The sequence below is a fragment of the Chamaea fasciata genome, unplaced genomic scaffold (assembly GCF_029207755.1).
Source record: "Chamaea fasciata isolate MVZ Bird 193981 ecotype frontalis unplaced genomic scaffold, bChaFas1.0.hap1 SCAF_31, whole genome shotgun sequence".
NCBI lineage: Eukaryota > Metazoa > Chordata > Aves > Passeriformes > Sylviidae > Chamaea > Chamaea fasciata.
This window is the reverse complement of record NW_027094116.1, coordinates 1407691-1433786: the sequence shown is the minus strand read 5'-3', so window position 1 is coordinate 1433786 and position 26096 is coordinate 1407691. Positions and strand designations below refer to the sequence as shown.

The following is a 26096-nucleotide window of genomic DNA, read 5'->3' as shown; positions in this document are numbered from 1 at the left end:
AAAACGTTCTGTTTTTTGGGAATAAAAAGGTCTAGTTTTTCCCAGTCTGGTGGCGAGCGTCGGCGCTTTGCTGCAAGTACTGGGACCATGGGAGTCTGGATTGCTGTGGCATCCTGGCAGTGTGGGATGGTTTCCAGTCAGTGTGACTGATTACAGGGGGGATTGTGTTTCCCGTCATGCTGCTGGGGCTCTCTCTTCCCCGGCAGCACCAGACCTGTGTCCCCCAAAGGGGGGCTTGGAATAAAATAGCTGCAGTGTTTTCCAAGCTGCCTCCTTTGGAACAGGTTCCTGTGCACCTGGCTCCTTCCCAAAGGAAACGGATCTGCCTGGATAACATTTCCCAACCTGATCACCAGGAATGCTGCTCATTTTGCCCAGGACTTTCTCCCCAGGAAGGCAGTCCTGCTTTATTTCCTCTGCCTTCCTCCACTGTGCTCCCTGCCTTCCTGCTCCCCAAAAGCAGGGATGCTCACCCTGTTTCTCCGTTGGTGGTGATCCCATCTCTCCGCTTACTTTGCAGGGGCAATGCTTGGGGGAGACCTGAACAACACGAATGGAGCCTGCCCAAGCCCTGTGGGTAAGTCAGGAGCCTTTCAGCCCTGCACCTCTGGCTCCATGTGGCCGTCCTGCCCTCAGTTTCCCCACATGTCCCATAGGATTTTGCTTTGCTGTTGAGCCCTGCTGGTCCGTAGGGAAGGGCTGGGGAAGATTTTGCTGCTCTTGGCAGTGGGAGGGGTTGGCATGTGGAGCTCCAGGCCAGCGCCTTTGTTGGGGGTGCTGGTTTCAGTGACCAAGGAGTCTCCATGTACCCAGGATCTTGGAGAGAGCTGCAGATCAGGGAGGTGACCCCTGAAGACCAAGATTTGGGTAGCTCTGGGTTTAGCTCCTGGTGCTGCAGCCAGTTCTCTGCTGTCCTCAGGTGATCAATTAACACACAGTTCCTCCTTGCACTTGGGCCCTATAAAGGAACTTTACTGCAAGGAAAAGCTCATTAAGGGCCTTTTCCACTGTGAGAGCCTCAGTGCTAATGAGGCTCAGGCCTCGTGGCTCAGCTCCTCAGCTGTAAAATGCACTAACAGTATCTCCATCCCCACATCTGCCTCTGCTGTCTGCAGGCTGGGGATGTTGGGCCGCTGCTGGTGTAGGCACAGCCCAAAAGCCAGCAACGGCCCTGGGTCCTGCTGGGAAGCAGCTGCTGCTGTCGCCACTGGGCTTGGCAGTGGTCCCAGGCTTGGCAGGGTAGATGCCATCCTTCCCAGGGCAAAGGCAGCTTTGCTCCAGGAGCCTGACTCCTCACCCCTTTTGGGCCTTTCTGCAGTGGGTGTCCAGCCGACAGCACGGAGAAGGAGTATGGAGTTCCACATTGCCCCAGCTAAAAGCAAATTGGAGCCAGGTCCCACTGGTTTTTCGGTGGGGTTGGTCCAGTTGTGGTTCTGCAGCACCATGGCCACCCGACCCCATCCCCTGCACTCTGGCTACTGCCAGGAATAGCCGTTTCCCTGTGCTGGGTACCAGCCGTGCCAGTGCCAGAGGGAATTCTTCACAGAGCAAAACCTGCCAGGGTAGGTTGTGGGGCAGTGTCTCCCTGGGTTCTCACAGCACCCAGCGCGGAGCTTTGCTGATCCTTGAGAGCAGAGGGAAGGGGCCATTGTGCCGTGGCCCCCAGGCACCTCTGTGGCCTCCATTCCCCGGCAGCCGCCCCCATGTCAGCTGTCGGGAGCAGCCATGGCGGGTGCAGAGCTTGGCAGGGCCCCTGAATGTCAGCATTGACGTCACCGAAGCATTCCCTGCGTTCCTGCTGCCACTGCAGGAAATGGGTGTGAGGAGCAGGGACAGCCCGGCTGTGGCCAGCCCCGGACCCCTGCTGTCCCCAGACCCCCGCCCTCCCTGGGGCTCCCCTCGTGGCTGCAGGAGGGGACTGTGGCTCTGGCTCAGGCACTGCACTTGCAGTTTTCAAATGCGTGCTACATCTCTTCCTCCTCCTCCTTCTCCTCCTTCTCCTCCCTTGCAGTCTCTGCAGCACTGAGTGATCACCTGCTGCCTCTGAGTCATCAGCTGCGGGTGCCTCTGGCCGGATCCTGCAGCGATGTCTCTCTATCCCTGCATCCTGCCCACGCTCCATGGCATGTGCTATCCTCAGGATGCAGCACCCAATCCACCCCGCGTGGCCCAGGGGGGCATGCTGAGCCCTGACTGTCCCTGCTCAAATTCACACCAGGGTGGTACAAAGACAGGCCAGAGTGCTCCTCTTTAAGACTCTTTTTCTGGTGGGGGCCCTTGGTTGGGAAGTCCTGGTGGGAGTGTAGCCCTTCTTTCTCTGGCTCACAGAGGTGGCCAAATCCATGCTGGGTGGACATGGCAATGACAGCAGCAGTGACAGCCCAAGGCCACCCATCTTTGGGGGTGAGTGGCAGCACTGGAACCACCCTGACCCACACCCCAGGTCACGCATAGATAACGTGGTGTGTCTCAAAATCACCATGAGAGCCCCATGTGCATCCATGCCCGTGGTGCCTTGGGAAGGAGAATATCAAAGGGTTTAACATTTCTTTTGGCTTTTCCGTGGCCACCAGCACTGCAGGGAGCTGTGGTCACCTGAGGAATTTCTACACCTTCGTTGTTAATAAATCTAAAAGCCAGTGGCCTTGTGAGCAAGATTCCAGCAGCTCATGGTGCACAGAGGTGCCAGGGCCTGATGCACCAGGCATGTGTCTTGTGCACGGCTGCTCACGGTGATTTGGGACTGGGAGGACACCTCGCTGGGGACAGGAGGGCTGGTTCTCTCCCTCCATCAGGGACATGGATGCCACAGTTGCCAGCCTGCAGCAACCCAGCCACCATGGATGTCCCTGATGGTGGCACCCAGGCACCCTGGGGCAGCACCTCCCATCCCTGGTGCCATCTGTGAGATCAGAGCTGCGGCTCCCAGGCAGCGTGGCCGCCCCCTGTGCCTGGTTCAGCCCATCCTGGCCGTGTCCAGCCTGGGACAGCTCTAGGGAGGCAGTGACTGGCGCTCGGCCCCCACACGCTGCGGCTGCGGCGTCACTGCCACCAGCCGCCTGCTGAAATGCAGATGCAGCGCAATGGTAGATGTGATTAATAATGCAATCAGCGACCTATTTTCCCGGTCTAACGTGCAATGAATATGAGGGCTGAATCCTGGTGATTGCTGAACGCCTTTCTATCTTTGGGGCCTATTCATGAAAAAAAAACCAACCCTCATCAGAACAGTAATCTGATCCAATTTATTCCTTTCCTGATGTTCATCAAATCTTTTCCTTTTTATTTTTTTTCTTCCTTTCCTTTCTTCTTTTTTTTTTTTTCCCCTCTCTTTGCACATAAAATCCTTAAGTGGGGCAGCAGGAGGAGAAGGACGGAACCTTAGATCTTCAAAGGGGCAGTGGGAGCAGTGAACTGAGTCCTCACTCTGCCACAGCCCCTTTTCACTGCCCCAGTACCATAAACAGACCTTACAAGTGAATGTGCCAGTAATTACCCATCTTGGCAGGGCTGCGGTGCCTGGCCAAAGCACGGAAAGAGCCTGGCTGCAGATCAGGCTCTGAGATTTGCTGGGTGTTACTGCAGGAACAAGGGGGAGTCGCTGCAGGTTGAGGAGCTGCCCTGAGTGCTGTGGGCTTGGGGCTACCGCCTGTCCTGGTTTCACCCCGCAGGCAGTGAGCCTGCCGGGGTTGCAGGAGGGTTTTGGGGAGCCTGGGGGGATGTGGTGCTGCTCTCCCACAAGGAGGAGCACTGATGGAGCCTCACTGCGGCACCACTCACCATGCATATGTTTACCACAGCTGTGTACTCACCGTCACCATGTATTCATCACCATGCATTCACCATTGCACCATGTTCACCATCACCATGTGTTCACCACCGTGCATTCGCCACTGCCATGCATCCAGCTGTCGCCATGCCTTCACCTCCTTCCTCTCTATCACCCGTGTTCCTGCAGGAAATGGCTACGTCAGTGCCAGAGCCTCTCCGGGTCTCCTTCCCGTGTCCAATGGCAGCAGCCTGGGCAAGATCATCCCAGCCAAGTCCCCACCGCCACCGTCGCACAGCACGCAGCTCGCCGCCAACAGCCGCAAGCCAGACCTGCGTGTGATCACCTCTCAGAGTGGGAAGGGGCTGATGCATCATCTGGTGAGTGCCCGCAGGTCTGCTGGGACACCAGGTGGGCTGGGAGTGGGTCCTCTGCCAGCGGACAGGCCACAGGGGAATTTGATGCTGTAGTGGTGGGAGCTGGCTGGGCCATGCTGGAGGGATAGATCTGAGAAGGAAGGCTTGCATTCCTGCCTGCACCACCCTGGACGGTGCAAACCCTGTCCCAGGCAGCACTCTAACCTGTCTGTGCCCCATGGAGGCGAGGGTGTGGTGCCAGCGGGCACAGTCGCGGCGGGGATGGGGTGCTTGAGTTAATGGTGCCTCTCGATTCTCTCCCTGTTCTCTCACGGACAGACCGAGGACCACTTGGCTCTGGTGAGTTCCCCGCTGAGTGTGCATGGTGGTATGGTGGGACATGGGCTGCTTGTCCCCTTGGTCCTGCCCTGACTCGGCGAGGCATGGGGCACACAGAGGGGGTGGACACTGCCTCCCTTGTGTTGGGAATGCGGCAAGATGTGGGCACCAGTATTACATCCAATCCTGCTGCAGAAAATAAATCCCAAGAAAAACATGCTTTTAGGAAAACCAAGTTCCCTATGGAAAAGAAGGAGCTGACATGACCTGCAAAGTGCCTGTTTCTCCACCAAGGCCAAAATTGCTGTGTTGGTCCCCCTGGGGAGGTCAGCCAGGGTACCTCTGGGGACTGTGGAGCTGGGCTGAGCACAGCCACTGCCCTGGACCTACCTACGGGGCTTCACTGGAGCCACCACAGCTACAGCACAGGAAGACCTGGCCCATTGCCAGCACATGAGAGACAGGGAGTAAATCAGGCTCTTCCCATATTAAAGATATTATTTAAAGCCTGTGTAAATCCACTGGCTGGCTAGTGCACTCCCTAAACCTCCCTTGTGCATGGGGCAGTTTTTCATGTTATTTTTATGGCTTTTTTTCCTCTTCCCTGCCAGCAAAGTGAATGCCACCTTGTTTGTGGCAAGGATTCACTCTGCTCTGTTGCTATTCTGGTGCAGGGCAGATGGCAGACAGGTCAGTGCAGCAAGGGAAAGGCAAGAGCTGCTGCGGGATGCAGGTCATGCAGCCAGGAAAAAGCTCTCCAAAAACACAGGAGAAAGCAAATCCCTCTGGCAGCCTGCATGGAGACACTCTTGGCCAGGGCAAGGATGGGCCAGAGCTTTGGCAGACATGAATTCTGCTGCTCTTCGTGTCCCCAAACCCTTCATGCTTCGTGGCCCCCTTCCAGCATCTCCATTCCTCAGTTCCCCATGTGTGGAGGGACACCAGTCCATCCCCACCTCCCCATCTGCTCATTCCTGATCTCACTGCCTGGGGCATTCCCTGGCTACACACTGCAGAGGCATTAGGTAAAAATCCACTGGGGTGGCATTTGCAGTTTTAATTGTTGGTCTGAATTAATTAACCTGGTGGGCTTTTGCCTGAAAAAATCATCCTCGCCCCAACCGAGGTGGCAGCAGAGGGGTGGAGGGTGATGAAATGTGGGCAGGGTGGGACAGGGACCTTGGCGCTGCTGGATTGGGAAGGGGGCTGCAGAGTGTTGTCCCTGCAGATCTCTCCTGCCTGGTGCAGATGCCCCCCTGCTCTGCTAACCTTCTCCCCAGATTTGCTCCCTCCATATTGCTCAACCTACAGACCAGATCCTCTCTCCAAATGGCAGCTCCCACCTCTTTCCAGGCAGCTGCAAGATGAGTCAGCAGCCCCTCCACTGTGTCCCCACTGCCCGCAGCCCCAGCCCTGCCACCCTCGGCGCTGTTTCTGCAGCTCTGAGCGTGCTCTCCTCCCTTAGAGGGTTCAGAGAGGCGTCCCCCCATTTCTCTCCACACTCCTAACACGCCAGGGGCAGCAGGGTCCATTCACTGGATCCATTCCCTGGGAGCATGCTGCATGGTGTGTTACCAACTGGAATGGCAACTGGGAGTGTTTGTGGGCACGGGGTGTGAGTAGCACGATGTGGGGGGAGAGCTTGCACACCTCCTCCCTGCATGGATTGTGGTGAAAGTCAGGGTGCTCCCCTCAGCGCAGCTGGGGCTGACATCCCCACACTCACCTTGTGGTGTCAAGGAGGTTCCTGGGGCTGGCACACCGTGCCCAGCTGATGTGCCACCAGCCCAGCCCTGTGGCACGGCCGCACTCGTCCTATGCCTGTGCTCTCCCAGGAAAGCCGCAGAGCCCTGGAGAGAGGGACAGAAGGGGTGGAGCTGTGGGGGCTGCATCCCACTGGGCTGGCTCAGGGTCTTGTGGGGGCAGGACAGGGACAGGGCTGTGTCTTGCCTTCTGTGAAGACATTTCTTGCCATATCCTTAACCCACAGCAGTGGGCACAGCCAAAGGTCGCTGCCAGCAGGATGCGTGCCTGGAAAACCCACTCCTACAGCCCCCCAGAGCTTTAGCAATTAGAGCCCTGGTAATCGCCTTCCCCGGGCCACAGGAGGGACCTGCAGTGTGTGGGCGCAGGGTGAGCAAATCCTACAGAGCCAGGTGCTGTTACCCTCTGGAGGTGGCCAGGGCAGGGTTTTAGCCTCCAGCCTTGTGCCAGGGGAGTCTCCCTGGCCATGGGGAAGCATTGCAGAATCTACGCCCTGCCCTGCAAGGCCCTGGGAGCACTCAGTTCCACAGGAAGGCTGCTCACTGTGTCCCAGCCAGCCTCGTGCCAGGCGTGATTTAAGCTGGGCATTGCCCCAGTCTTCACAGGGTGACGTGTGCTGGGGTGCTTCAGATTAGAGTCAAGCTTCTTGAGTCTGATTTAAATCAGATCAGCAGAGACAGCCCAGATTATCTGCCCTGTAAACAGGGCTGAATCTGACCTATAGATCCGCCCACGTAACTGCCTGGAAAACCCTGGGGGGCGGTTGGTGTGCACTGGTCCGAGGGCAGAATTTTTCCACAGTGGACCTGCTTGTACCTGAGTCACCAAAACCTCGTGAGGGTGCTGAGCCAGCAGGTTGCCAAGCACTGGACTTCGAGTTTAGGGATGGCAGAGTCCCTTTAAAATGTGAGGCGTCCTGCTTAGCGTCCTCAGCTTCCCTTGAGGCAGGGGCTTGTTCTTGGCTACCAGAGCTGCAGGGAGATGTCAGCTCTGTGCTGCCTCGGCCGGTCTTGGTTTGCTTTGGTCCCTTTATCACTCCTTGGAAGCTCAGCAAGCCTCACATGCAACCTCTGGAAAGCAGTGAGGACTTGTCTGAGGCTTTCTGCTGATATTCCCTCTCCATGCACACATGGATGTGGGTGGTGCTGGTGGGTGAAGCCCAGCCCTGGGCAGGAAGGGGACTCAAGGCTGCGACCTTCAGATAAGTGTCACAAGGCCCAGAATGTTGGTAGCTGGTGTGGTTTGTACTTCGCTTTTTTGCAGTGTGGAATGGCCAGAGGATCAATCGTGCTTGTCCCACCGTCTCCATGCGCAGCCCCAGTGCATGCCCAGGGGGCCTGGGGGGGGCCACAACCCATGGAAGCTACCCAGTCCAACCATCTGCGCTTTAACTCCCTCCCTGTTTGCTCCCACAGCAAAACACACAGCGGTTGGGTGTCTCTCAAGCAACTCACTCTCTGACCACACCAGTTGTTTCTGTGGCAACTCCAAGTTTGCTGACGCAGGGGCTGCCCTTCTCGGCCATGCCCACAGCGTACAACACAGGTAAGACGTGGCCCGGGCAGAGCTCTCGGGTGAGTCAGTTAACACGAGAGGGAAATGTGCTGCTGCAGGCACGTGCCTGGTGCTCACCGAGCAGCTGCAGTGGTGCTCGTGGAACTTGCCGCTGCAAGATGTGGTTGAGTCCAAGGGTTCCACAGGATTAAAATCAAGGGGGAACTCATTATATGAGTGGTGAGAACTCATTGTCATAGCCAGAAGGGCTGTGAGGGCTGATGTAGCTCATTGCACTGTGCAAGTGGATGCTAATTACAGCTACACCCATCCCCGGGCTCTCAGAGCTCAGGGGATGTCGTAATAGTGACAACAAGCACAGGCCCCCCAAAAGTTTGGGAAGAATGCAAACCAGCCTGCTCATAGGCACATCTGATTTGGGATGGTGGATTGAAATCAGCCTGAGGCGACAGTGACAGTGCACTTGCCCAAGCAGAAGGGTTGTTCATCTGCCACCTGTCAGTCCTCCACCAAGACTTTGAGGACTTGCTGGCTGCCTGTGTAACTTGTTCTGGCTCAGAGAAAAGTTTGCAAAAATGTAAAAAGCTGCTTGTCTGGAAGAACCCAGAACTGGCATGTTGGGAACTCCCTCTCCTAATTAGTAGGTGTAGCCCCAAAGATGCCGGTTGTGCGTGATGAGGCTCCTCTCCCTGCGTGACCATGCGGTTTACCAGCCAGGCTGGGCACAGCCAGAGTCCCCAAAATAGGTTTTAATTGAGCCCTGTGCCGGTGCTCAGGGTGGAGGGGCCTGAATTTCAGCTCTCTGTAGTTATTTTTTCTCACAGCTGACCATGGGTAGAGCTGTGTTCCTGCCCAAGTCCCAGTGGTGTCTGTGCTGAGGTGTTTGCTGTGGGGGGTAGCAGGGAGGGCGCCTCTGTCGGGTGCAAACTCTGAACCTGGCAGAGCTGCCTGGGTAATTGTATAAGAATTGTCTTGATTTGTGAAGGGTCTGGAGCACAAGGAGCTGAGGGGGTTCAGCCTGGAGAAAAGGAGGCTCGGGGGACTTTCTCACTCTCCACAACTCCCTGACAGGAGGGGGCAGCCAGGTGGGGGTTGGACTCTGCTCCCAGGTAACAAAGGACAGGACAAGAGGAAACGGCCTCAGGTTGTGCCAGGGGAGGTTTAGGTGGGATATTAGGGAAAAAAATCTATGGTGTTCAGGCTTTGGAACAGACTGTCTGGGGCAGTGGTGGTGTCACCATGCCTGCAGGGGTTTAACAGACATGTAGCTGTGACACCTGGGTTAGTGGTGGCCTTGGCAGTGCTGGGACTGCCAAGGACTGCCGTCATTTGGACTTGATGGTCTTGGACAGCCTTTCCAACCTAAATAATTCTATGATTCTGTGATGCTGCAGAGGTGATCATTGTGTGTGTGGTGGAGGGGTGCAGATGCCCTGAGCAAACTGCTAGCCTGGAGCATTGCCCCCCATCCTTCCCAGGACTCACCTGTTAATTGGGTGGAGATTGCCTGAATTTCAGGCTGGTGCAGTTGTGCTGAGCTGCCCTCTGGCCAGAATTATGTGCCCTTTCCTGCGCTGGCTCTGCCACTGGATTCAGTCAAATCATTCCCAGCTCTGTGATCTGGGGCAGCTCCAGCTCAGGTCCTGGTGGGGGCTGCAGGGGCAGCCACCACCACCAGTGAGTGTCAGGAGCTCCCAAACCAGAACAGCCAGTGCAGGGGGTGGTGGATGGTGTGGAGCAGGGAACCAGCTGCCAGGATATTGGGTGGGGTGTGCTGGGGATCCGCCAGTGGTGTTGGCAGCAGTTCAGCACCAGCACAGCCACATCTGTGTGTGCTGCTGGGGTGGGGACAGCTAAAACCACAAGACACCCAAAATTAGAGAGAGAAAGGGGGAGGAGAGGGTGCCAGGAGGGTTTGTTGGGCGTCTCTGTCAGGCTGACATGACTGGCCAAGGTTTGACCATCTGCTGAAGGAGCAGTACTTTTCTCCCTGGCTTTCTTCACCAGCATTCACACCCTTTGTAAAATTCCCACCTGGTGTGAGGGACACCACTGGGATTTTCGGCGCCTCTGAGGTTCTGCATGGGAAAAGGCATTGCCCTGCAAGTTTTGGGGGCGGGGGGGAGAGAGTACCGGGGCGTGGGGTGCCCATGGAGGGGCTGGGAACAGTGGCTGCTGTGGGGAAGGGAGTCCCGGGGTTTGGGGTGCCCGTGGAGGAGGAACACGGGGACAGTTGCATGTCCCCATGGCGGGCGGGGAGCGCCCCCTGCTGCCACCCGGGACACTGTGCGCGTGGGGCTGTCCCAGGCATGGGTGGGGCTGTCCCAGGTGCGCCCCAGGCACAGGTGGGGATGCCCCAGGCATAGGTGGGGATGCCCCAGGCACAGGTGAGGATACCCCAGGCACAGGTGGGAATGCTGCAGGCACAGGTGGGGATGCCCCAGGCACAGGTGGGCATGCCCCAGGCACAGGTGGGGATGCTGCAGGTACAGGTGGGGATGCCCCAGGTACAGGTGGGCATGCCCCAGGTACAGGTGGGGTTGCCCCAGGCACAGGTGGGCATACCCCAGGCACAGGTGGGAATGCTGCAGGTACAGGTGGGGATGCCCCAGGTAGAAGTGGGTGTCAGCTGCCAGGGTTCACTGCCCCAGGAGGAGAGGAAGTGTGTCTGTGCTCTGTACACCTGGCTGGAGGTGGCTCTGGGGGTCTCGCATACTCATGGCCCTTCCTGGGGGGAGCCAGACACAGCTGCGTCATGAGGCTGATCTGGCCACTGCTGTGCCTGGGGGCAGGGGCACTGGTGGGTGGTGTGGAGGGTGGAGGGTGGAGGTCCTGCCAGCAGCTCATGCCTTGAGCTTTGAGGGTGGAAAACAACTGGAGATAAGGAGGAAATTGTTTACACTGAAGGTGGTGAGGGGCTGGCGCAAGTTGCCCAGAGATGCTGTGGCTGCCCCATTCCTCGAAGTGTCCAAGGCTGGGTTGAACAGGGCTTGGAGCAACCTGGGATAGTGGAAAGTGTCCCTGCATGTTGGACTAGATGGCCTTTAGATGTCCCTCTGGTGGCATTTAGTTGATGTAGCATTTGGTCATAGGTTTGACTGGATCTCAGAGGTCTTTTGCAACTGAATTTGTTCTGTGACTCCGATACGAGCCATTCCACACACACTAGTTGTGTCTTCTGGCCAACATCCCTGTGCTACACGAGCTGACATTCCGTACCTTGTGTATTTGTGTCCCTTGTGGGTCTCTGTCCTCCCTCAGTGCCCTGGGCAGTGTGGGGGCAGGTTTAACATTGAAATGACTTCTGGGCTCCTTCCCTTCCAGATTATCAGCTGACGAGCGCTGAGCTATCCTCGCTGCCGGCGTTCAGCTCACCTGGAGGGCTGTCCCTTGGCAACATCTCTGCCTGGCAGCAGCAACAGCAGCAGCAACAGCAGCAGCAGCAGCAGCAGCAACAGCAACAACAGCAGCAACAGCAGCAACAGCAACAACAGCAGCAGCAACAGCAGCAGCCACAGCCGCAGCAGCAGCAGCACCTGGTCCCGGTGTCACTAGGAAACTTAATGTAAGTGACAGAAGAGGGAAATGGGGAATTCCTCTGAGGGTGCCAAACCTGCAGAGCCCCAGCTGTGACTACTCTCTGCGTTCTCCAGAATCCCAGTGTCAGGCCCTGGTGGGTTCACGCTGTCTTCCTAGGGGCCAGGAGCTGTGTGCCCATGCACGGCTGCCAGAGGGCCCAGCACAGCTGGCTTGTGAAGTTTGGGGAGTCCTGTCCCTGTCACTGTAGGAGTGACCCAGAGTTCCTGGCTGAGATGAGGGTACTTGGGGATACTCCGAGAATCTTGTCCTGCTGCATGTCCACAGTGGGACTGATCCCTGCACTCACCTGGGGGGACCTGAGAATCAGCCAGAGGAGTGTTAGATGGGATGGACAGTGCAGGATGAGGTGCCTGGAATTGTGCCCTGCTCATATAGAAGAAGGTGGCTCTTAGTACTGCAAAGAGATTGCTTTTCTCCAGGGCAGAAAATACAAACGCTTGCATCTTAGAGCAGGATTTTTGAAGTGGATCTGCTTTTAGTTTGGAATGAAGCATCCACACACTGAATTACATAGTCAAAAAGAAGATTTAAGCCACTTGCCCATGATCACATTGAGACCATGAGACAAAGAGAGGCAGGAATTGAAGAGAGGGGTTCAGTGATCAGCCTCGGAGTCAATGACACTGACATTTCCACCATGAAGTGCCAGATGGATGGATGGATGGATGGATGGATGGAGAGGTGCCTGGAGAGATGAGGAGGGGATGAATAGAGGACTGGAAGGATAGATGGACAGATGAAGGGGTGGGATAGATGGATGGGTGGAGGAATGGATGGAGGGGTGGATGGATGGACCAGGTTTCTGTGTAGGAGTTAAGTGTTTCCTCACTGCCTGCTGCATGTTTTCAGGCAGGGCAGGCAGCAGCTTCCTCAGTAGCTGCCTGGGCCTGCTGCGCTAGTGGGGCCACGGGATGTGTGGAAAGCCTGGACAAAATTTTGTGTTGTAGTAGAGGTTGAGGAGGTTCCCAGTTTAGAGCAAAACCACCTGACGGAGCCCTGTGCTGGGTCTGTGCAGCCCACAGGGATGCTGAGGCAGAGCCATTGGAACACCCATGGGACAGGGGTGTCACAGCCTGTCCCTCTTCTCCATGCATTTGGGTCACTGCTGAGGGACAGTGGGTGGTCTTGGAGCTGGATCAAAGGATACTGGGGGAGGAGGGATGCTGCCCACAGGGTCTGATCCCAGCTTGGTAGTGATGCGTCCTGGTGACTTGTCCAGATTATGAATTCTGGGGTCACAGTTCTGATTCTGAAGTCATAATTCTGCTTATGAATCCAGATTAATAATCTAATCCAGGTCTATAATCATGGGTTCATTTGGCTGTAGCGTGTGCAGGTTCTGAATTCTGTGCACTGTAGGGTAAAAAGCTGCCAAAACGATAGTAATGAGAGATTTCTCATTATGTCCTTCTCCATCTTTTTCTCCCCCTTCCTCCCCTTCTGCTCTCCTCCTTCTCCTCCTCCTCCTCTCCCAACCTTTTCCCCCCTACCTTCTGGATGCCCAGACAAGGGAGTCACTTGTCCCACACCACCACTTTGACTGTCAACACCAACCCCAACATCAGCATCAAGTCGGAGCCCGTCTCGCCCAATCGGGAGAGGAACACTGCCACCCCGCTCAGCACCTTCCCCCACCAGCCCCGGCACGAGCCCACCGGCCGCTCGCCCGTCGACAGCCTCAGCAGCAACACCAGCTCCTACGAAGGCAGCAGTGAGCGGGACGATCCCGCCCGCCCCGATTTCGGCTCATCCCTGGGCCTCCTGCGACCCACCAGCGAGCCCGAGGGGGAGAGCCCCTCCGTAAAGCGCATGCGGTTGGATACTTGGGTCACATAACGGGTCCCCGCCGTCCCTGAGAGCTCCAGCAGGGCCACGGGGAGGGGCTGGGAGGGGCGGGGGGGGCGAAACGGGTGATGGGGATGGGCTGGGGTGGGGGGAAATTATCATAAACTGCCTGAGAAATAGCTTTAGGATTTTGTAGGCATTCATTCTAGCGCAGCAGGCGACGCATGCAGTACATACGGCGCTCCTCAGCCGCGGGCTCGGGAACAGCCAGGTGTGTGGGAATGGGGGGCTGGAATGGAATATCCGTGTCCTCACCAAAAGCAGCAGCCCCTGGCGATGCTCCCCCGCGGGCGGGCGGGCTGGGCACTCAGTGCCCACTGGCTGGCAAGACCCCCTGGGAAGTGGGACCGTATCCCTACGGCAGAGCGCCTGCAGCAGGATGGGCTCCGGGGGGAAACGAGGCACAGAGCACCCCCAAAATGCGCTTTCCTGGCTGTTCCTGGGTCCATGTGCAGGAAAGGGCAGTGCAGACATGACCCAGCTCTCTGGAAGCTTGAAGGGCTTTGGTAGGCACAGGTTTTCCTCCAGAAGCGTTTTCCTATACCAGTTTTCCTAAAGCAGCTGGGAAGGGAGGGTAGGACGTCTCAGAGAGCCCAGCTTTGACATTAAACAGGATGCAGCCACATCCACAGCCTGCTTGAGGCTCCTGGATCCTGGAAAGCTGCATCAGGGGAGTAAGAGGCAGATTTTTAAGGCTTAATCATGTTTGCATGACAAGTGGATGCAGACAGCATTCTTCTTACCAGAGCAGGGGACTCCACTGTTTCTGACCGGGGTCATTGGAACACTGGAGTTTCCATTTCCCAGGAACGCTGCACCTCCACCTGGGCACAGCAGGTGTGTGGAGAGGGGATGCATTAGTGCTGGTTTTGAAAGCAAATTGTGGATTTTAGCAAACGACATCCATAAAAGCATTTTAAAAATGCGTTCCCATTGTACATGGGCCAAAGCTTTGAATCAGGAAAATGGGAAGAAACTATTCCTTTACTGAAAGATGCAACTGAAGAAAGGATCCTAGTGAGATTTTGCCTGAAGGTTTCTAGGCCTGAAAAGGCGACGGTGAGCTGTGCAGAAAATCTGCTTGAGCCTTGAGTAGTGGTTTAGTGGAAGAAAAAAAAGAAAAAATGAGGAATTTCCTCATGTTGCCACATGCTCTGGCAGTTTCCCAGGAATGGGTGTCAGCGCCCTGATCCCAAAATGCATCAGCCTGCTCATGGTCGGAGGGTTTGGAGGAGAAGGGACCGTTCCTGGCTGGCATAGCCATTAGGGATGGGCTTTCTCCCTGCAGGCGCTCTCCTCAGGGATGCTGGTCCTTTGTCCCCCTCCCAGCCTGCTGCCCTGTCACCCTGTGCAGGGACACCCCAGCCCCACTCATCCCAGGACTCGAGGTCCCAAACTGGCACAAAACCTGCCTGGATGCCACCTTAGGCAGCTGGAGCCTGGCTGGCCATGGGGGGCTGTGAAGGAGCTGGGAGCTGCCTGGGGTTCAGCTCTACCATGAAACAGAGCAAAGGGATAGGAGCTGAGTCATGGTGGGCTTTATCCCCCTCCTGGATCCCTCTGCCAGGTGCCAGCAGCCAGCTCAGCCTCGGAATGAGATGGATGGCATAAAAATGTCCCAGGATGAGGGCAAACCAGAAGCAAATTTGTGGGGTTTTATAAACTTTCCCCAACCAAGCATTCATCACAAAGTTCCTGATTGGAAAAACAAGACGAAAAAAGCTGATGATTATTGTGAAACGGATAGGGCGGCCTAAAGGGAGTGGTTGGAGGAGGAGAGGAAATCCTTCAGAAATCGGGTGAAAATTAGTAGCTGTTTGTGTGTGGAGACCCAGCGGAGGGTTCAGGGTGGTGGATGCTCAGCAGTGTCAGTGTTCTGGGTACCTGCTCCTCACCAACATCCTTGCTTGTGGATCAAGGCATGGAGAGACGTACCAGATAAAATCCCCCTCCCCAGACCTTGAAATACCAAATTCCTGCCATAAAGGCTTTTCCAAATGATGCTTTTATTCTTTTTCAATGATCAATTTGGAATTCCCTCTCCTGTTCTCATGCTCTGGAAAGGCCTTGGGTAGGCAAGGGGAGCCCCGTGGTGGTGGAAGGGACCCCTGGCAGGTTTTGTGCAGTTAAACCCCTCTGTCTCCCCTCCCCGAGCCAAACCCAGTGAGTACCACCGTGTGCCAGGAACACGCTCGGGTCTCACCTCCAGAATGCTGGCGCGGCACTGGCGGCAGAAGCGGATCTCCCTCCCTCCATCTCTTTTAGTCCTTTGGGACAGCGGGAGAGATGCTGCGGACCGTGGTCTTCCTCGCCCATGCTGACGCCGCAACCTGGCGATGCCGGATGTACCGGACGCGCACCTGAGCTCTTTGCACGGCCTTGCTTTGGAAATTAGGCGGGATAATGACGTCTCATCGCTCTCGTTTTGTACTTTATTTTTTTCTTCACAAAACAAAACAAAACAAAAAAAAACAAAGCTCAACCCAACGAACCGGGGTCTGCCCCATTGGGAGCGGCGTGGTGGGAGAGCCCAGCAGAGCAGCTTGCTCCAGAGACCCCGGTGAGGAGGCAGCAGCGCAGACCCCCGGGCACTCGACGCCATCGGTGCAGAGCAACCGTGAGGGGGGAAAAAAACCAAAAAAACATTTTTACTTATTAACTTCATGCCCTGACTCCCAAGTTCACACTTCTGCCTGGAAGCTGAGAGCCTGGAAAACACAAAATCCAAGACACAAACACTCTGGGTTGCGTAGATGCAGGTTTAGATCTGCCTGGCGGGGAAGGCGCCAGTGGCTTGGCGCCGTTCCGGGCCGGGCTGTGCCGGAGTGGATCTGCAGCTGCGCGGCCGCGGGACTCGACGATCCCTGGGCTGGTGCCACGGGCAAGTACGGCTCGTGGGGAGGCGGGGATGCCGTGGGTCAAACACGGCGTTGGCTTCACGTCGCAGTCAAAGGGGTTTGGGGGCTGTTTGTCGGGGTCTTTATTTTGTTGGGGGCTTGGGGTTATTTTATTATTATATTCTATTTTTTTTTTTTTTTTGTCCGGGTCATTATCCTTTATTTCCCCCCAGACTGTAGTATCTGGTAAACTCCTCCTAATTTTCAAAAGACAACAAGAAGAATGACAATCTAAGAAACCAACACCCTCCTTTGTGCTTCTATAAATATGTTTCTGATCTAATTTTATTTCTCGTGCTCATCTGTACTGTTGACAGTTACAATTGTGTATAATTTTTTTTTTTAATTTGGAATTTTTGCGTTGTATAGGGTTTAGTTTTAAAATATATATATTTTCCATTTTTTAAAAAGGGGTGTTGCAAAAAAAAATTGCACGATTTAAATGACAATAGTTAAAATGCTGCAGTTTTTAGAGATGTGGAAGCAAAATGGAGCTTATTTATTCTCAAAGGCTATAAAGGTGTAAAATGCATGAAGAAAAAAAAAACATTTACAAAAAAAAAAAAGACAAAAAAAGTGTAACCTGAACAAAGTGTAGCGTTAAAGATTTTAAAGGATGACAACAACAAGAAAAAAAAAAGAAAAAACCAACAAAAAAACAGCTAATATATTGTGTTTGGGCTAGTTTGCTTTTGTTTTTAATTGTTCCTTTTTTGGAGAATGAAATACATTTGTGTATATTTTCATATAAGAAGTATGCACTGAGATGTTTCCAAACTGATATATTCCTTTCTAAACGTGTGGTTAACTTACCAAAGTCTGTTTCTGATCTTTACCTTCTAAACTCTCTGTGGATCCTCCAGCCCGCACCAGTCAACAGGTAAGCTGGGGTGGGGGCACCAGCCTGGCCCCCTCCCCTCCCCGCAGAGTGCCAGGGGGTGCCCAGCACCGGGCGGCTGAGCTGGGGGGCTGGCAGATGTGGGGGGCTGTGACCCCCGGCCCGGGAAGGCTGGTCTTTCCCAGGGCTTGGCAGAGCTGGTTTTTGGGGTGTTTGTGCCGGCGGCGGGGGGCCGGGGCTGTTGGGGTGGGCTGATGCTGGGGGGGCAGTGTTGTGGGGGGCAAAAGCACAGCCAGGGGTTCATCCCCTGCCGGGGCACGGAACGGGAGAGGCTCAGCGTGTGCTGGGATGGCCGAGGTTTGGTGCAGAGAGGAGGAGGAGGAGGAGGGGGAGGATGGAAGGAAGGAGGTCACGGGGTGTGGTACAGGTGACGCCGCTGCTGGCAGCTGTAGGAGCAAGGATGGGGTGGGAAGTCGTCACCTGCTCACCCTTGGAGGAGATTTGGGGAGGGAGCAGGACCCTAAACGATGGATAGAGCCTAAAATACTGGGAAGGGCTGCTGGGGTGCAGTGAGTGTGGTGATGGGTCAGTGAGGATGGTCCTGCCCGCTCTGGAGGCTGTGGAGGTGATCAGCTGGGATTATGTGGTCAGCAAGGGGACAGGGTGACTCCCTGCTCAAGGGGTTGTTTTGGGGTGTAGCAAAGAGCCTGGCTGGGCTGGATGTTCGGATGAGGGCATTGGTGTTGAGGGGAGTCTGGCAGTGAGTTGTGGTTGTGTGAGGGGCACCCGAGCCCCCGTGGGGGTTATGGCTGTGGCAGGGAGTCTCTCGGGGTCCCTTCGGGAAGGGGTTTGTTGCTGTTGTGTGTTGGAGGCTACTGCCAGGGTTGGGGTCTGAGGGCCGTGGAAGTGTTAAATCCAGAGCTGGTGGCAACAGGCCAGGTGTGGGCCTGGGGGAAAGCGGGGAGAAGAGGAAGAACATGTTTCCTTTTCCTTCCCCCTTTTCCACTTCCCTCTTCCTCTCCAGAATAATTCCATCAAACCAAGGAAAAAGCAAATTTACGAAAAAACCTCACCTTTTCCTTGAAAGTTTCACCTCCTTCACTTTTCCCTCCCCTTGTATTGCTTGGTTGGGGGATTCCCCCCATCACTTTGGGTGCAAATGGGGATGTTTGTCACCAGTTCTGGGGAAAAGGCTGTGAACTGCTGCTGCCAGCCCAGGGGCACTTGGTGCTCTGGGGGTCCCCTCCACCCTCATAGGGAGAGCGTCCATCAGGTGGGGAAGGAGCATCTTCCCAGCCACTCCTTAGCTCTGCCATCCTGGATGCCACTTTCTGCCTCCCATCCCTCCAGCTGAGGGCACAATTTGGGGATGTTTTGGGGATTTTCACCACCCAAAGTGGTGAAAATTCACCCCCATCCACCTGTCTCTGGGCTGTGGGAGAGTCTCTAACAGCGGGCTTCAGCTGAAGGTTTGCTCTGGTTTCCCTTTTCCCATGTTCATCCTTTTCATCCTTTTATTCCACCTTCCCCTCTCACTTCACTTCTCTCTCTCTCTTTTTTTTTTTTTTTCCCTTCCTCCTGTTTCTTTTCCACAAAAAAACCCCAACCAGACCCATAAACCAAGTATTATGTTTTCACTACCTCCATCCATCACCCTTCCTTGTCCAATGCAGGAAGCCACGCTCGGGATTTAAGAGGGCCTTTCCCCCTTTATTTTTCCCTTTTCCCTGGCGATTTTATCTCCCTTCTGTCCCTCTGCCCCTCCTCTCTGTAGTCTCTCACCTGTAGTATTTTACCTGGCTACTGTAATTGTAAATAGCGAGTTTCAATCTGTTAGCAATGGTAACAGTACAGAAAACTGGTTTTGGGGTTTTTTTTGTTGTATTGATATGAAATGAGATTATATTTTTGTCAGAGTATATTGTAATAATACTGACTTTGGACATGGCCGAGTTGTACAGCGATTTCTTGTTTAACCCTCTTGGCTCTTCCCATGCACCCCCTCCCCGGGCCTCCCTGCTCCTCAAGTTTCCATGTCCCAGACCCAGACCTTGCCAGGGTCCTGGACAGGAGCAGCCACTTTGTACCAGGCAATGGTTTCGTACCAGGGCTGCTTTTCCACAGGGTTCCCAACACGCCGGCGTGTCCCCCGTGGGTCCGGAGAGGTCAGCAACACCCAGGAGTGTCTTTTAGTGAGCCTTGGAAATGGGGAGGTCGCAGGTGTGCAGGGATGCTCTGGATCTCTGCTACGCTCCCGGCAGGAATCGGGCACCTTGGAGTAGTTAACAGGGTCGTTCCAGCTCCCCTCTTTCCCCTAGCGAGGGGAAACCTCAGTTACTTCCCAGTTTCTTCCTCCCGAGCTCCGTTCTCTGGAGCGATGCCTGTTTGAAATGTGCTTTACTTAAGCCAGAAGAGGGTGGTGTGGCTCAGGCTGTGCCAGGACCGTCTCCAAACAGGCTGGGATGGTTTTCCAGGAACGGAGGTTTCTACGATATCCCCAGGCCCATCGTCACTGGGTGGGGATGGGCAGCTGCTGTCCCCCCCCCAGCCCCCCACATCCACCACTGGCCACGGGGAAACCCCAGCATTGTGCTGGGGGACAGTGAGGGATTTCTTCAATTCAGATGGGATTTCAGAGTGAGATTTTCATGCTGGTGCCACTGAGGTGTAGAGACTGGCCCAGCTCCTCGCTCTCCGGGCATGGACCCACCTCAGAGCTGTAGGGACATCCTCTCCCCAGGGAAACGCTCCTGTGAGGTGGTGCTGGCATGTCCCCGTGGGCTCCTGGCATCTCCAAGGCTGAGAGGTGAAGGAGTCCACCTTGGGCCGTGACTCCCCTCCTCCCCACGGCTCTTTCCAAGCATTTGCGGGCAAATCAGATGTTGAAGAGGTGGGGACCATCGTAACCAAACTGCTGCTCCCGCCTCCTGTCCCCCATGGCCTCTGGATCGGGTCTTTGTTCTCCCCCATCCCCTTTGCTCCCCTGGCTCCCCATAGCTCAGTTAAGCAGGTAGGTGTTAGCAAACTCTGGGGTGTCTGCAAAAACCTTTGTAAAATAGAATAGACCCTTTAAATGATGCACTAAAAGAAAAAAAAAAATGCCCCCCCGTCAGCTTCTCTGTGTGATGGTTCGTTGGATGTCCCTGCTCAGCCCGTCTGTACCAGCACAGGCAGCTCTGCATCCTCCCCCCAGGGTGCTGCACAGGTAGAAACAAAACAGGACGTGCACTTCCCCCCGAGGAGTTTTATTTATTGTTTTGAGAAGCAGTTGAAAAGGGAAAAAAAAAAAAAAAAAAAGAAAAAAAAGAAAAAAAAGGAGAAACTGTATCTATAATATATATATATATATATATATATTTTTAACCTCTTTTTTTCCCTGATGCTCCTCCACCCGTGTGTGTGGGTATGTGTGTGTGTGCGAGTCAAGGGATTCGGTGCCCGTGAGTCGCAGCTCGGGGCCGCCGTGGGGCAGCCGCGCTTGTCCCACGGCCGGGGCACAGGGACCAGGGCGTTCCCTTGCCCGTGTCCAGCTCTCCGGGCCATGCCGTGGGAGCCCAGCAGCAGCAGTAGGAGGGGAGGGAGGATTTATGTCGAGAGCTTGCAATGTTTTAACCGGGATCTTTGACTAATTCTATCTTTCTCTGGAGTGTTTGCACCCTCGGGGTCTGGCCTGACTGAGAACCTCCCGCGCCCTGGGGATGCCATCCCCGCTCCCTGTCCCCATTCCCTCCCATCCTTGCTCCCTTGACAATCAGTGGCTCCTTCCCAGGGACTGCAGCACGTGGTTGAGACGTCTATTTCGTTTTTTCAATATTCCTTTTTTTGTGCTGTATGGTGATGCGTTATTGTATATTCCACAATAAGAAAAAAAAATATATTAAAAAAATGATGATAATAATAATAATTACCATGAGAAATTCTTATGAGTTTTGTTTGGAAACTCTTTCACTATATTTGTTGTAAAGAGGTTTACTATTAAAAAGAAAAAAAAAAATACACGTTTCTGATAATTTTCCACGCCTCTGGCTCTTTCTTTCCTGCTCTCTGCATGGCAGGGTGCAGCAGGGCGTCACTCGGGGCTCCAGCTCCAGGTTCTGGTGAGGTGGGGATGCTCTGGTGTCACCTGGTCTCAGTGGCTGCAGGTGGTGCTCCTGTCCCCGCTCCCACGTGGGCAGGAACTCAGGCGGGCGCACGGCAGTGGGAGGCACCCGGAGCAGCTGCAGGGATGCGGGAGCAGGGGTGACCCCGCTGTCCTGCTCAGGGCTTCCCAGTCTCCCGTCCCTGTCCCATGTCTGTGAAGGATCCGGCCAGGCTGTGGACCGGGGCGCCGCTGGCTCGGTGGCGAGGCTGCCCCAAGGCAGAGTCATGCCTGTCCTGGGATGCTTTTGGCTCCCTTGGGATACTCCTGGTGGAGATGGTGATTCCCGCTGCTCAGTTTCTGGTGCCTCCCTTGGGCTGGGATGGACACCCCAAGATAGCCCAAGACATCCCATGCTGTGTGTCCCACAGGTCCTGGCAGCCTTTCTACAGGTCGGGCACTGCCCTTCCCGCCCGAAGCTTTTCCTGGTGGGGGTTGGACCATCCCCTGATGCCCAGTGAGAACCATGCGGGCTGGACTTCAGACCGTGGCCTCCCTCCAGCTGGAGGTGGATCTCTGGGGGCCTTCAGTGAGGATGTCATGTGAGTGTGATCCGAGGACGTGTCTCTGGGGTGGGGGCCCTGTTGCACAGCCTGGCTGGGGACTTCTGGATTCAGGATATGCCCAGGAATGCCATGAGGATGGTGCTTGCAGGAAGGGCAGCAGGGCCTGCGTCCTGAGACCCTCACCCCAAGTCCTGGATTCAGTTTTGGACCCCTCATGACAAGAAAGACATGGAGGGGCTGGAGCATGTCCAGAGAAGGGAATGGAGCTGGGGAAGGGGCTGGAGCACCAGGAGCTCCTGAAAGAGCTGGCGGGGGGGTGAGGGGCAGCTCAGCCTAGAGAAAAGGAGGCTCAGGGGGGACCTTCTCACTCTCCACAACTCCCTGACAGGGGGAGGCAACCATGTGAGGGCTCTGCTCCCAGGGAGCAAGTGACAGGAGCAGAGGAAATGGTCTCAAGTTGTGCCTGGGGAGTTTTAGGTGGGATAATAGGAAAATTCCTTCGTGGAGAGGGCGGTCAGGCACTGGCACAGACTTCCCAGTGCTGTGGTGGTGTCCCCGTTCCTGAAGGGGTTTACCAGGCATTTGGATGTGGCGCCTGAGGACTTGCATTAGTGGTGGCCTTGGCAGTGCTGGGAGAACAGTTGGATTCGATGACCTCAGAGGCGTCTTCCAGCCTTAAATATTCCATGGTTCTATGATTTCAACTAAACCAGGCCAAGAGGTCGCTCCCAGCAAAAATCATCTTTTCACCCCAGAACTGATGCGGGGGAGGGGGAGATCCCCTTCCCCCGGGGTTCAGCCGCGATGCTTTATTTCCTTTAATGCTCTCAAAGCCGAGTTACTCCCGCTGCTCCCGGTCCGCGTCCGGAGGAGCGGGGGGCGCTTTCTGGGGGTGGGCGCCTTTCGCCATGGCGGCCGCCAGGTGGCGGCAGAGCGCAGCGCGCCGCGGCGCTGATTGACAGCTGTCAATCACCGCGGCCGGGGTGGCTGGAAATGGGGGTTCGGGAGGTCCGAGGTTTTGGGCCATCCAGGAGCTGCAGGGTGGAGCGGTTTAGGTCCCCGGCCGTGTCAATTTTTCATTGTCTCGTGTGGTGCATGGCTGGGGAGTTCCTCAGTCTGGAATGGATTCCTTGGGAAGGAGTAAAACCACAGGGATCCTTAATATGAACTGACCACGTGCATTGGGAGCTCAGAAAGCCGGCGCTGTCCCGGGGACATCCACAGCAGTGTGGGCAGCAGTTGTGGGGGGAATCTGCTCCTCTGTTCTACTCTGCTGAGATTCCCCTGCAGAGCCGCCTCCAGCTCTGGGGCCCAAGCACTGGAAGGACATGGAGCTGCTGGAGCAAGTCCAGAGGAGGCCACGGAGATGACCCGAGGGCTGGAGTCCCTCTGTTCTGGGGACAGGCTGGGAGAGATGGGGGTGTTCCACTTTGAAAAGAGAATGCTCTGGGGAGACCTTAGAACCCCTTCCAGGGCTTAAAGGGGCTCTGGACTTTGGACAAGGGCCTGAAAGGACAGGACAAGGGGGAATGGCTTCCCACTGCCAGAGGGCAGGTTTAGATGGGATATTGGGAGGGAATTCTTGACTGTGAAGATGGTGAGACCCTGGCACTGGTTGCCCACAGAAGCTGTGGCTGCCCCTGGATCCTTGGAAGTGCCCAAGGCCAAGTTGGACACTTGGGCTTGGAGCAGCCTGGGATTGTATAAGGTGTCTCTGCCCATGGCAAGGGGTGGGACAAGGTGAGCTTTATGTTCCCTCAAAACCCAAACCATCCCCTGACTCTTTGCTGACCGAGACAATGACAGCAGCCTGCAAGATTTCCACCCTGTGCAAATGAGGCAAGGACCTGGACCATCCTCTGCCTTCCCTTCTGAGGCTGCATTTGGAGAAACCACAGGGCTGACAACACCCCCTGAGATTAGTTTCTCAGTCATGGGAAAAATGGTTTGAAGAGTGGGATCAAAGCCATCCAACTCTGAGGGGCTTCTCCTTGCAGGGCTTTGTGTCAATGTGTCCTGTTGGCTGAATTCTGCCAGCCAGCCCCAAAATACCTACCCCACAAAACATTTTTGCTGAAAGCGCCATTTCAGGCAATCTGCTTTTTCGAAGGAGCGGGCTGGGAGCTGTGGGAGCCAGGCCCCTTGGACAAAGCTCTCGCTCTTCCCTGGCCAACTGGAGCTGGAATGGCAACATTGAGGGTTTATCAAAAGACACTTTTGGGAATGGTGGATGATTCTGTTTGTCTCACGCTCCTTTTGTACCAGAGGTGCTCTCTGGCTGCGCTGGGAAGTGGCTCTGCTCGCCAGGGATGTGGCAGCCAGGGGAAGAGGGAGGAAAGAAAGAGAAAATCCTTTGCTCTGCTCACTCAGCTGGCAGCCTGGGAAGGACCTGGAGCTTTTCCTTGCTTGTATTTCCAAGTTTCAGTAACAGAGGAGGGTGGAAGTTGAAGTTTGGTTCCTCCCTATATGTACGGGGTGACCCTTGGTTACAGCCTCTTCCAGCTCCAGGTCTAATCACTCCCTGCAGCCACAAACTGTTCTCTGTGTGGTCAAAGAACAGTAGAAGAATAGAAAAAGAGTAGTAAAAGAATAGTGAAAGAGTAGTAAAAGAGTACTAAAAAAATGAAGCCCAAATTTACATTTTTAAATTTTTAAGATGTGGTCTCAGCTCCGGAGGAGGAACCTGGAGTCAGTAGTCTGAGGAAATAGAGGTCATTTCAATCTCTTTTCGACTGTATTTGGTGTGAGGAGGATGCCTGGGAGAGCACCTTTCCAGAGTGCAAAGTTTCTATCTGTGGAATCAGATGCTTTGCACTGGTGTGTGCACTTACACCCCAAGATGGTCCAAAAGCTCCTGGCTGCTCCAGAGTGTTTATTTTACACCCACCCTACTCACACTTTGAAGTAGATTTAAGCAACAACAACAAAATTATAGGCCCAGTATAAATCTTTAATCAGAGCATGTTTCCCCCTCCGAGCCTGCACTGCTGTGCACAATCAGAACGCAAATCAAAAGAAAGTGGAGTAAATTATTCATTGGGAATCTATTCCTGCTTTCCCTACATGGGAGACTCAGAGGCAGAGTTTGGGGTGTGTGGCTGTCTCGGGACTGTTAATATTCACTCCAGTAAATGGAGCTGCGGCCACAGTGTCGAGGGATGGGCAAACCCCAGCTCCTGGTTTCTCTCTGCCATCCATGGGGTTGATCCATGGCCGGGGTGACCCAGGGGTGGGAGCTCCACCGCTGCCTCCTCCAGCCCTTCCTGCAGGGCTGTTTCTTCCACCCAGCCTGTGGGATGACACTTGTGTGGCTACGCCTTCCCTCACAGCAAAAAGTGTCTGCACGGATTTACCCCTGGGGAAATGAGTCCCCTGAGCCAAGCCAGCATCTCACCAGCTCTTCCCATCCCTCCCTCCTCCCGCTCATTGCACCCACCTACACAGGCTATTTATGGAACGCCCAGCAGACACCAAACCACACCTGCCCACCATGCTGCTCTTTGCCACTGACAGGACATGGAGATGTTGGGAGGATCTGAGCATTTAGGCAGGGTTACCAAAGATGTTTGGAGAAAGGGCTTTTGGATGTGCCAGTATTACATTATTATTATTAATAATATTATTATTATTAACCTCACAGTATTTATCCAAGGAATGCCTGGGCTCATCACGGCTGTGTGTCTGACAAAGTGCATTGTTCTCAGCTGTTAGTGGAATCAAACCCCTTTTTCTTGAGTTGTTTATATTTTTTAAATTTTATTTCAGAGTCATGCTCCATGGCACAAACTTTAAAAATAAATTTTAAAATGGCCAAAACAGACAGGTTGGGACCTTTCTGCTAACAATCCTCCACCCCATCCTTGAAATCTAAAGTAGTGAAGGATTTTGCAGAAAATAATGGATCATTTTCCCATTTACCCATGATTCAAGGATTAATAACTAATCCCATCAAAGGACATCTGCTTAGATTGTTCCTTGTCAGTGAAAGTAAATAGAGCCTTTTAGTCTTTAGACCTAAACTCCTCTGAGGTTATTATGCAGAGGAACCTCCTACAAGCGGTTGCTTTCTCTGTCACTCCTGCTGTGACTAACCCTGGAGGGAGAAAGCAAACTTTGCAAGTCCCTGGACATAAAGGTTATTTGCTAGAATGGAGGAGACTTTTATGAGAGGCCGGGTAAGCTGAGACCCTCACCCTCCCCTAAGGCTTGGCTCGGGCAGGGGGCTGCAGCCCACCGAGCCCTTTGAGCTGCTTTGTCCTTCCTCTATGGCACATTCCCCGTTTGGGGTGGGAATGCTGGGGCTTTGCTCTCCTGAAATCTTCTCCCCCACTTACGTGCTGCTTCAGATCAGCTCTTCTGGGGTTAAATGGGAAAATGAGGGACTGTTTGGGTCTGGGTCCAAAATCCCCAGAGTTGGCAGGAAAAGTCTGGGAGGGGGGTGGATGTGGGAGGGGTGAATGGGGTTGGGACTCCATCGGTCCTTGGGGCTGGCAGGGGAACGGGGACCTTGGGGGAAGCAGGGAGGGCGT

At 54.7% G+C, this 26096-nt stretch overlaps 1 protein-coding gene across 8 annotated transcripts in view; it reads left to right on the top strand.

Annotated features, from left to right (window-relative positions):
• The window catches only part of MEF2D (myocyte enhancer factor 2D), a 75307-nt gene extending 62077 nt beyond the window's left edge, over positions 1-13230 (top strand). For 5 of the 8 annotated variants that reach the window (XM_066206776.1, XM_066206780.1, XM_066206775.1 and 2 more), the window contains 6 exons: positions 521-577; positions 3959-4149; positions 4465-4485; positions 7644-7773; positions 11068-11308; positions 12849-13230. In XM_066206776.1, the coding sequence (XP_066062873.1) occupies positions 521-577; positions 3959-4149; positions 4465-4485; positions 7644-7773; positions 11068-11308; positions 12849-13179 (971 nt within the window). In that variant the 3' untranslated portion in view covers positions 13180-13230. The remainder of the gene's footprint in view (positions 1-520; positions 578-3958; positions 4150-4464; positions 4486-7643; positions 7774-11067; positions 11309-12848) is intronic. The other 3 variants (XM_066206782.1, XM_066206778.1, XM_066206781.1) reach the window with 1 other exon arrangement.
• Positions 13231-26096: the final 12866 nt, after the last annotated feature.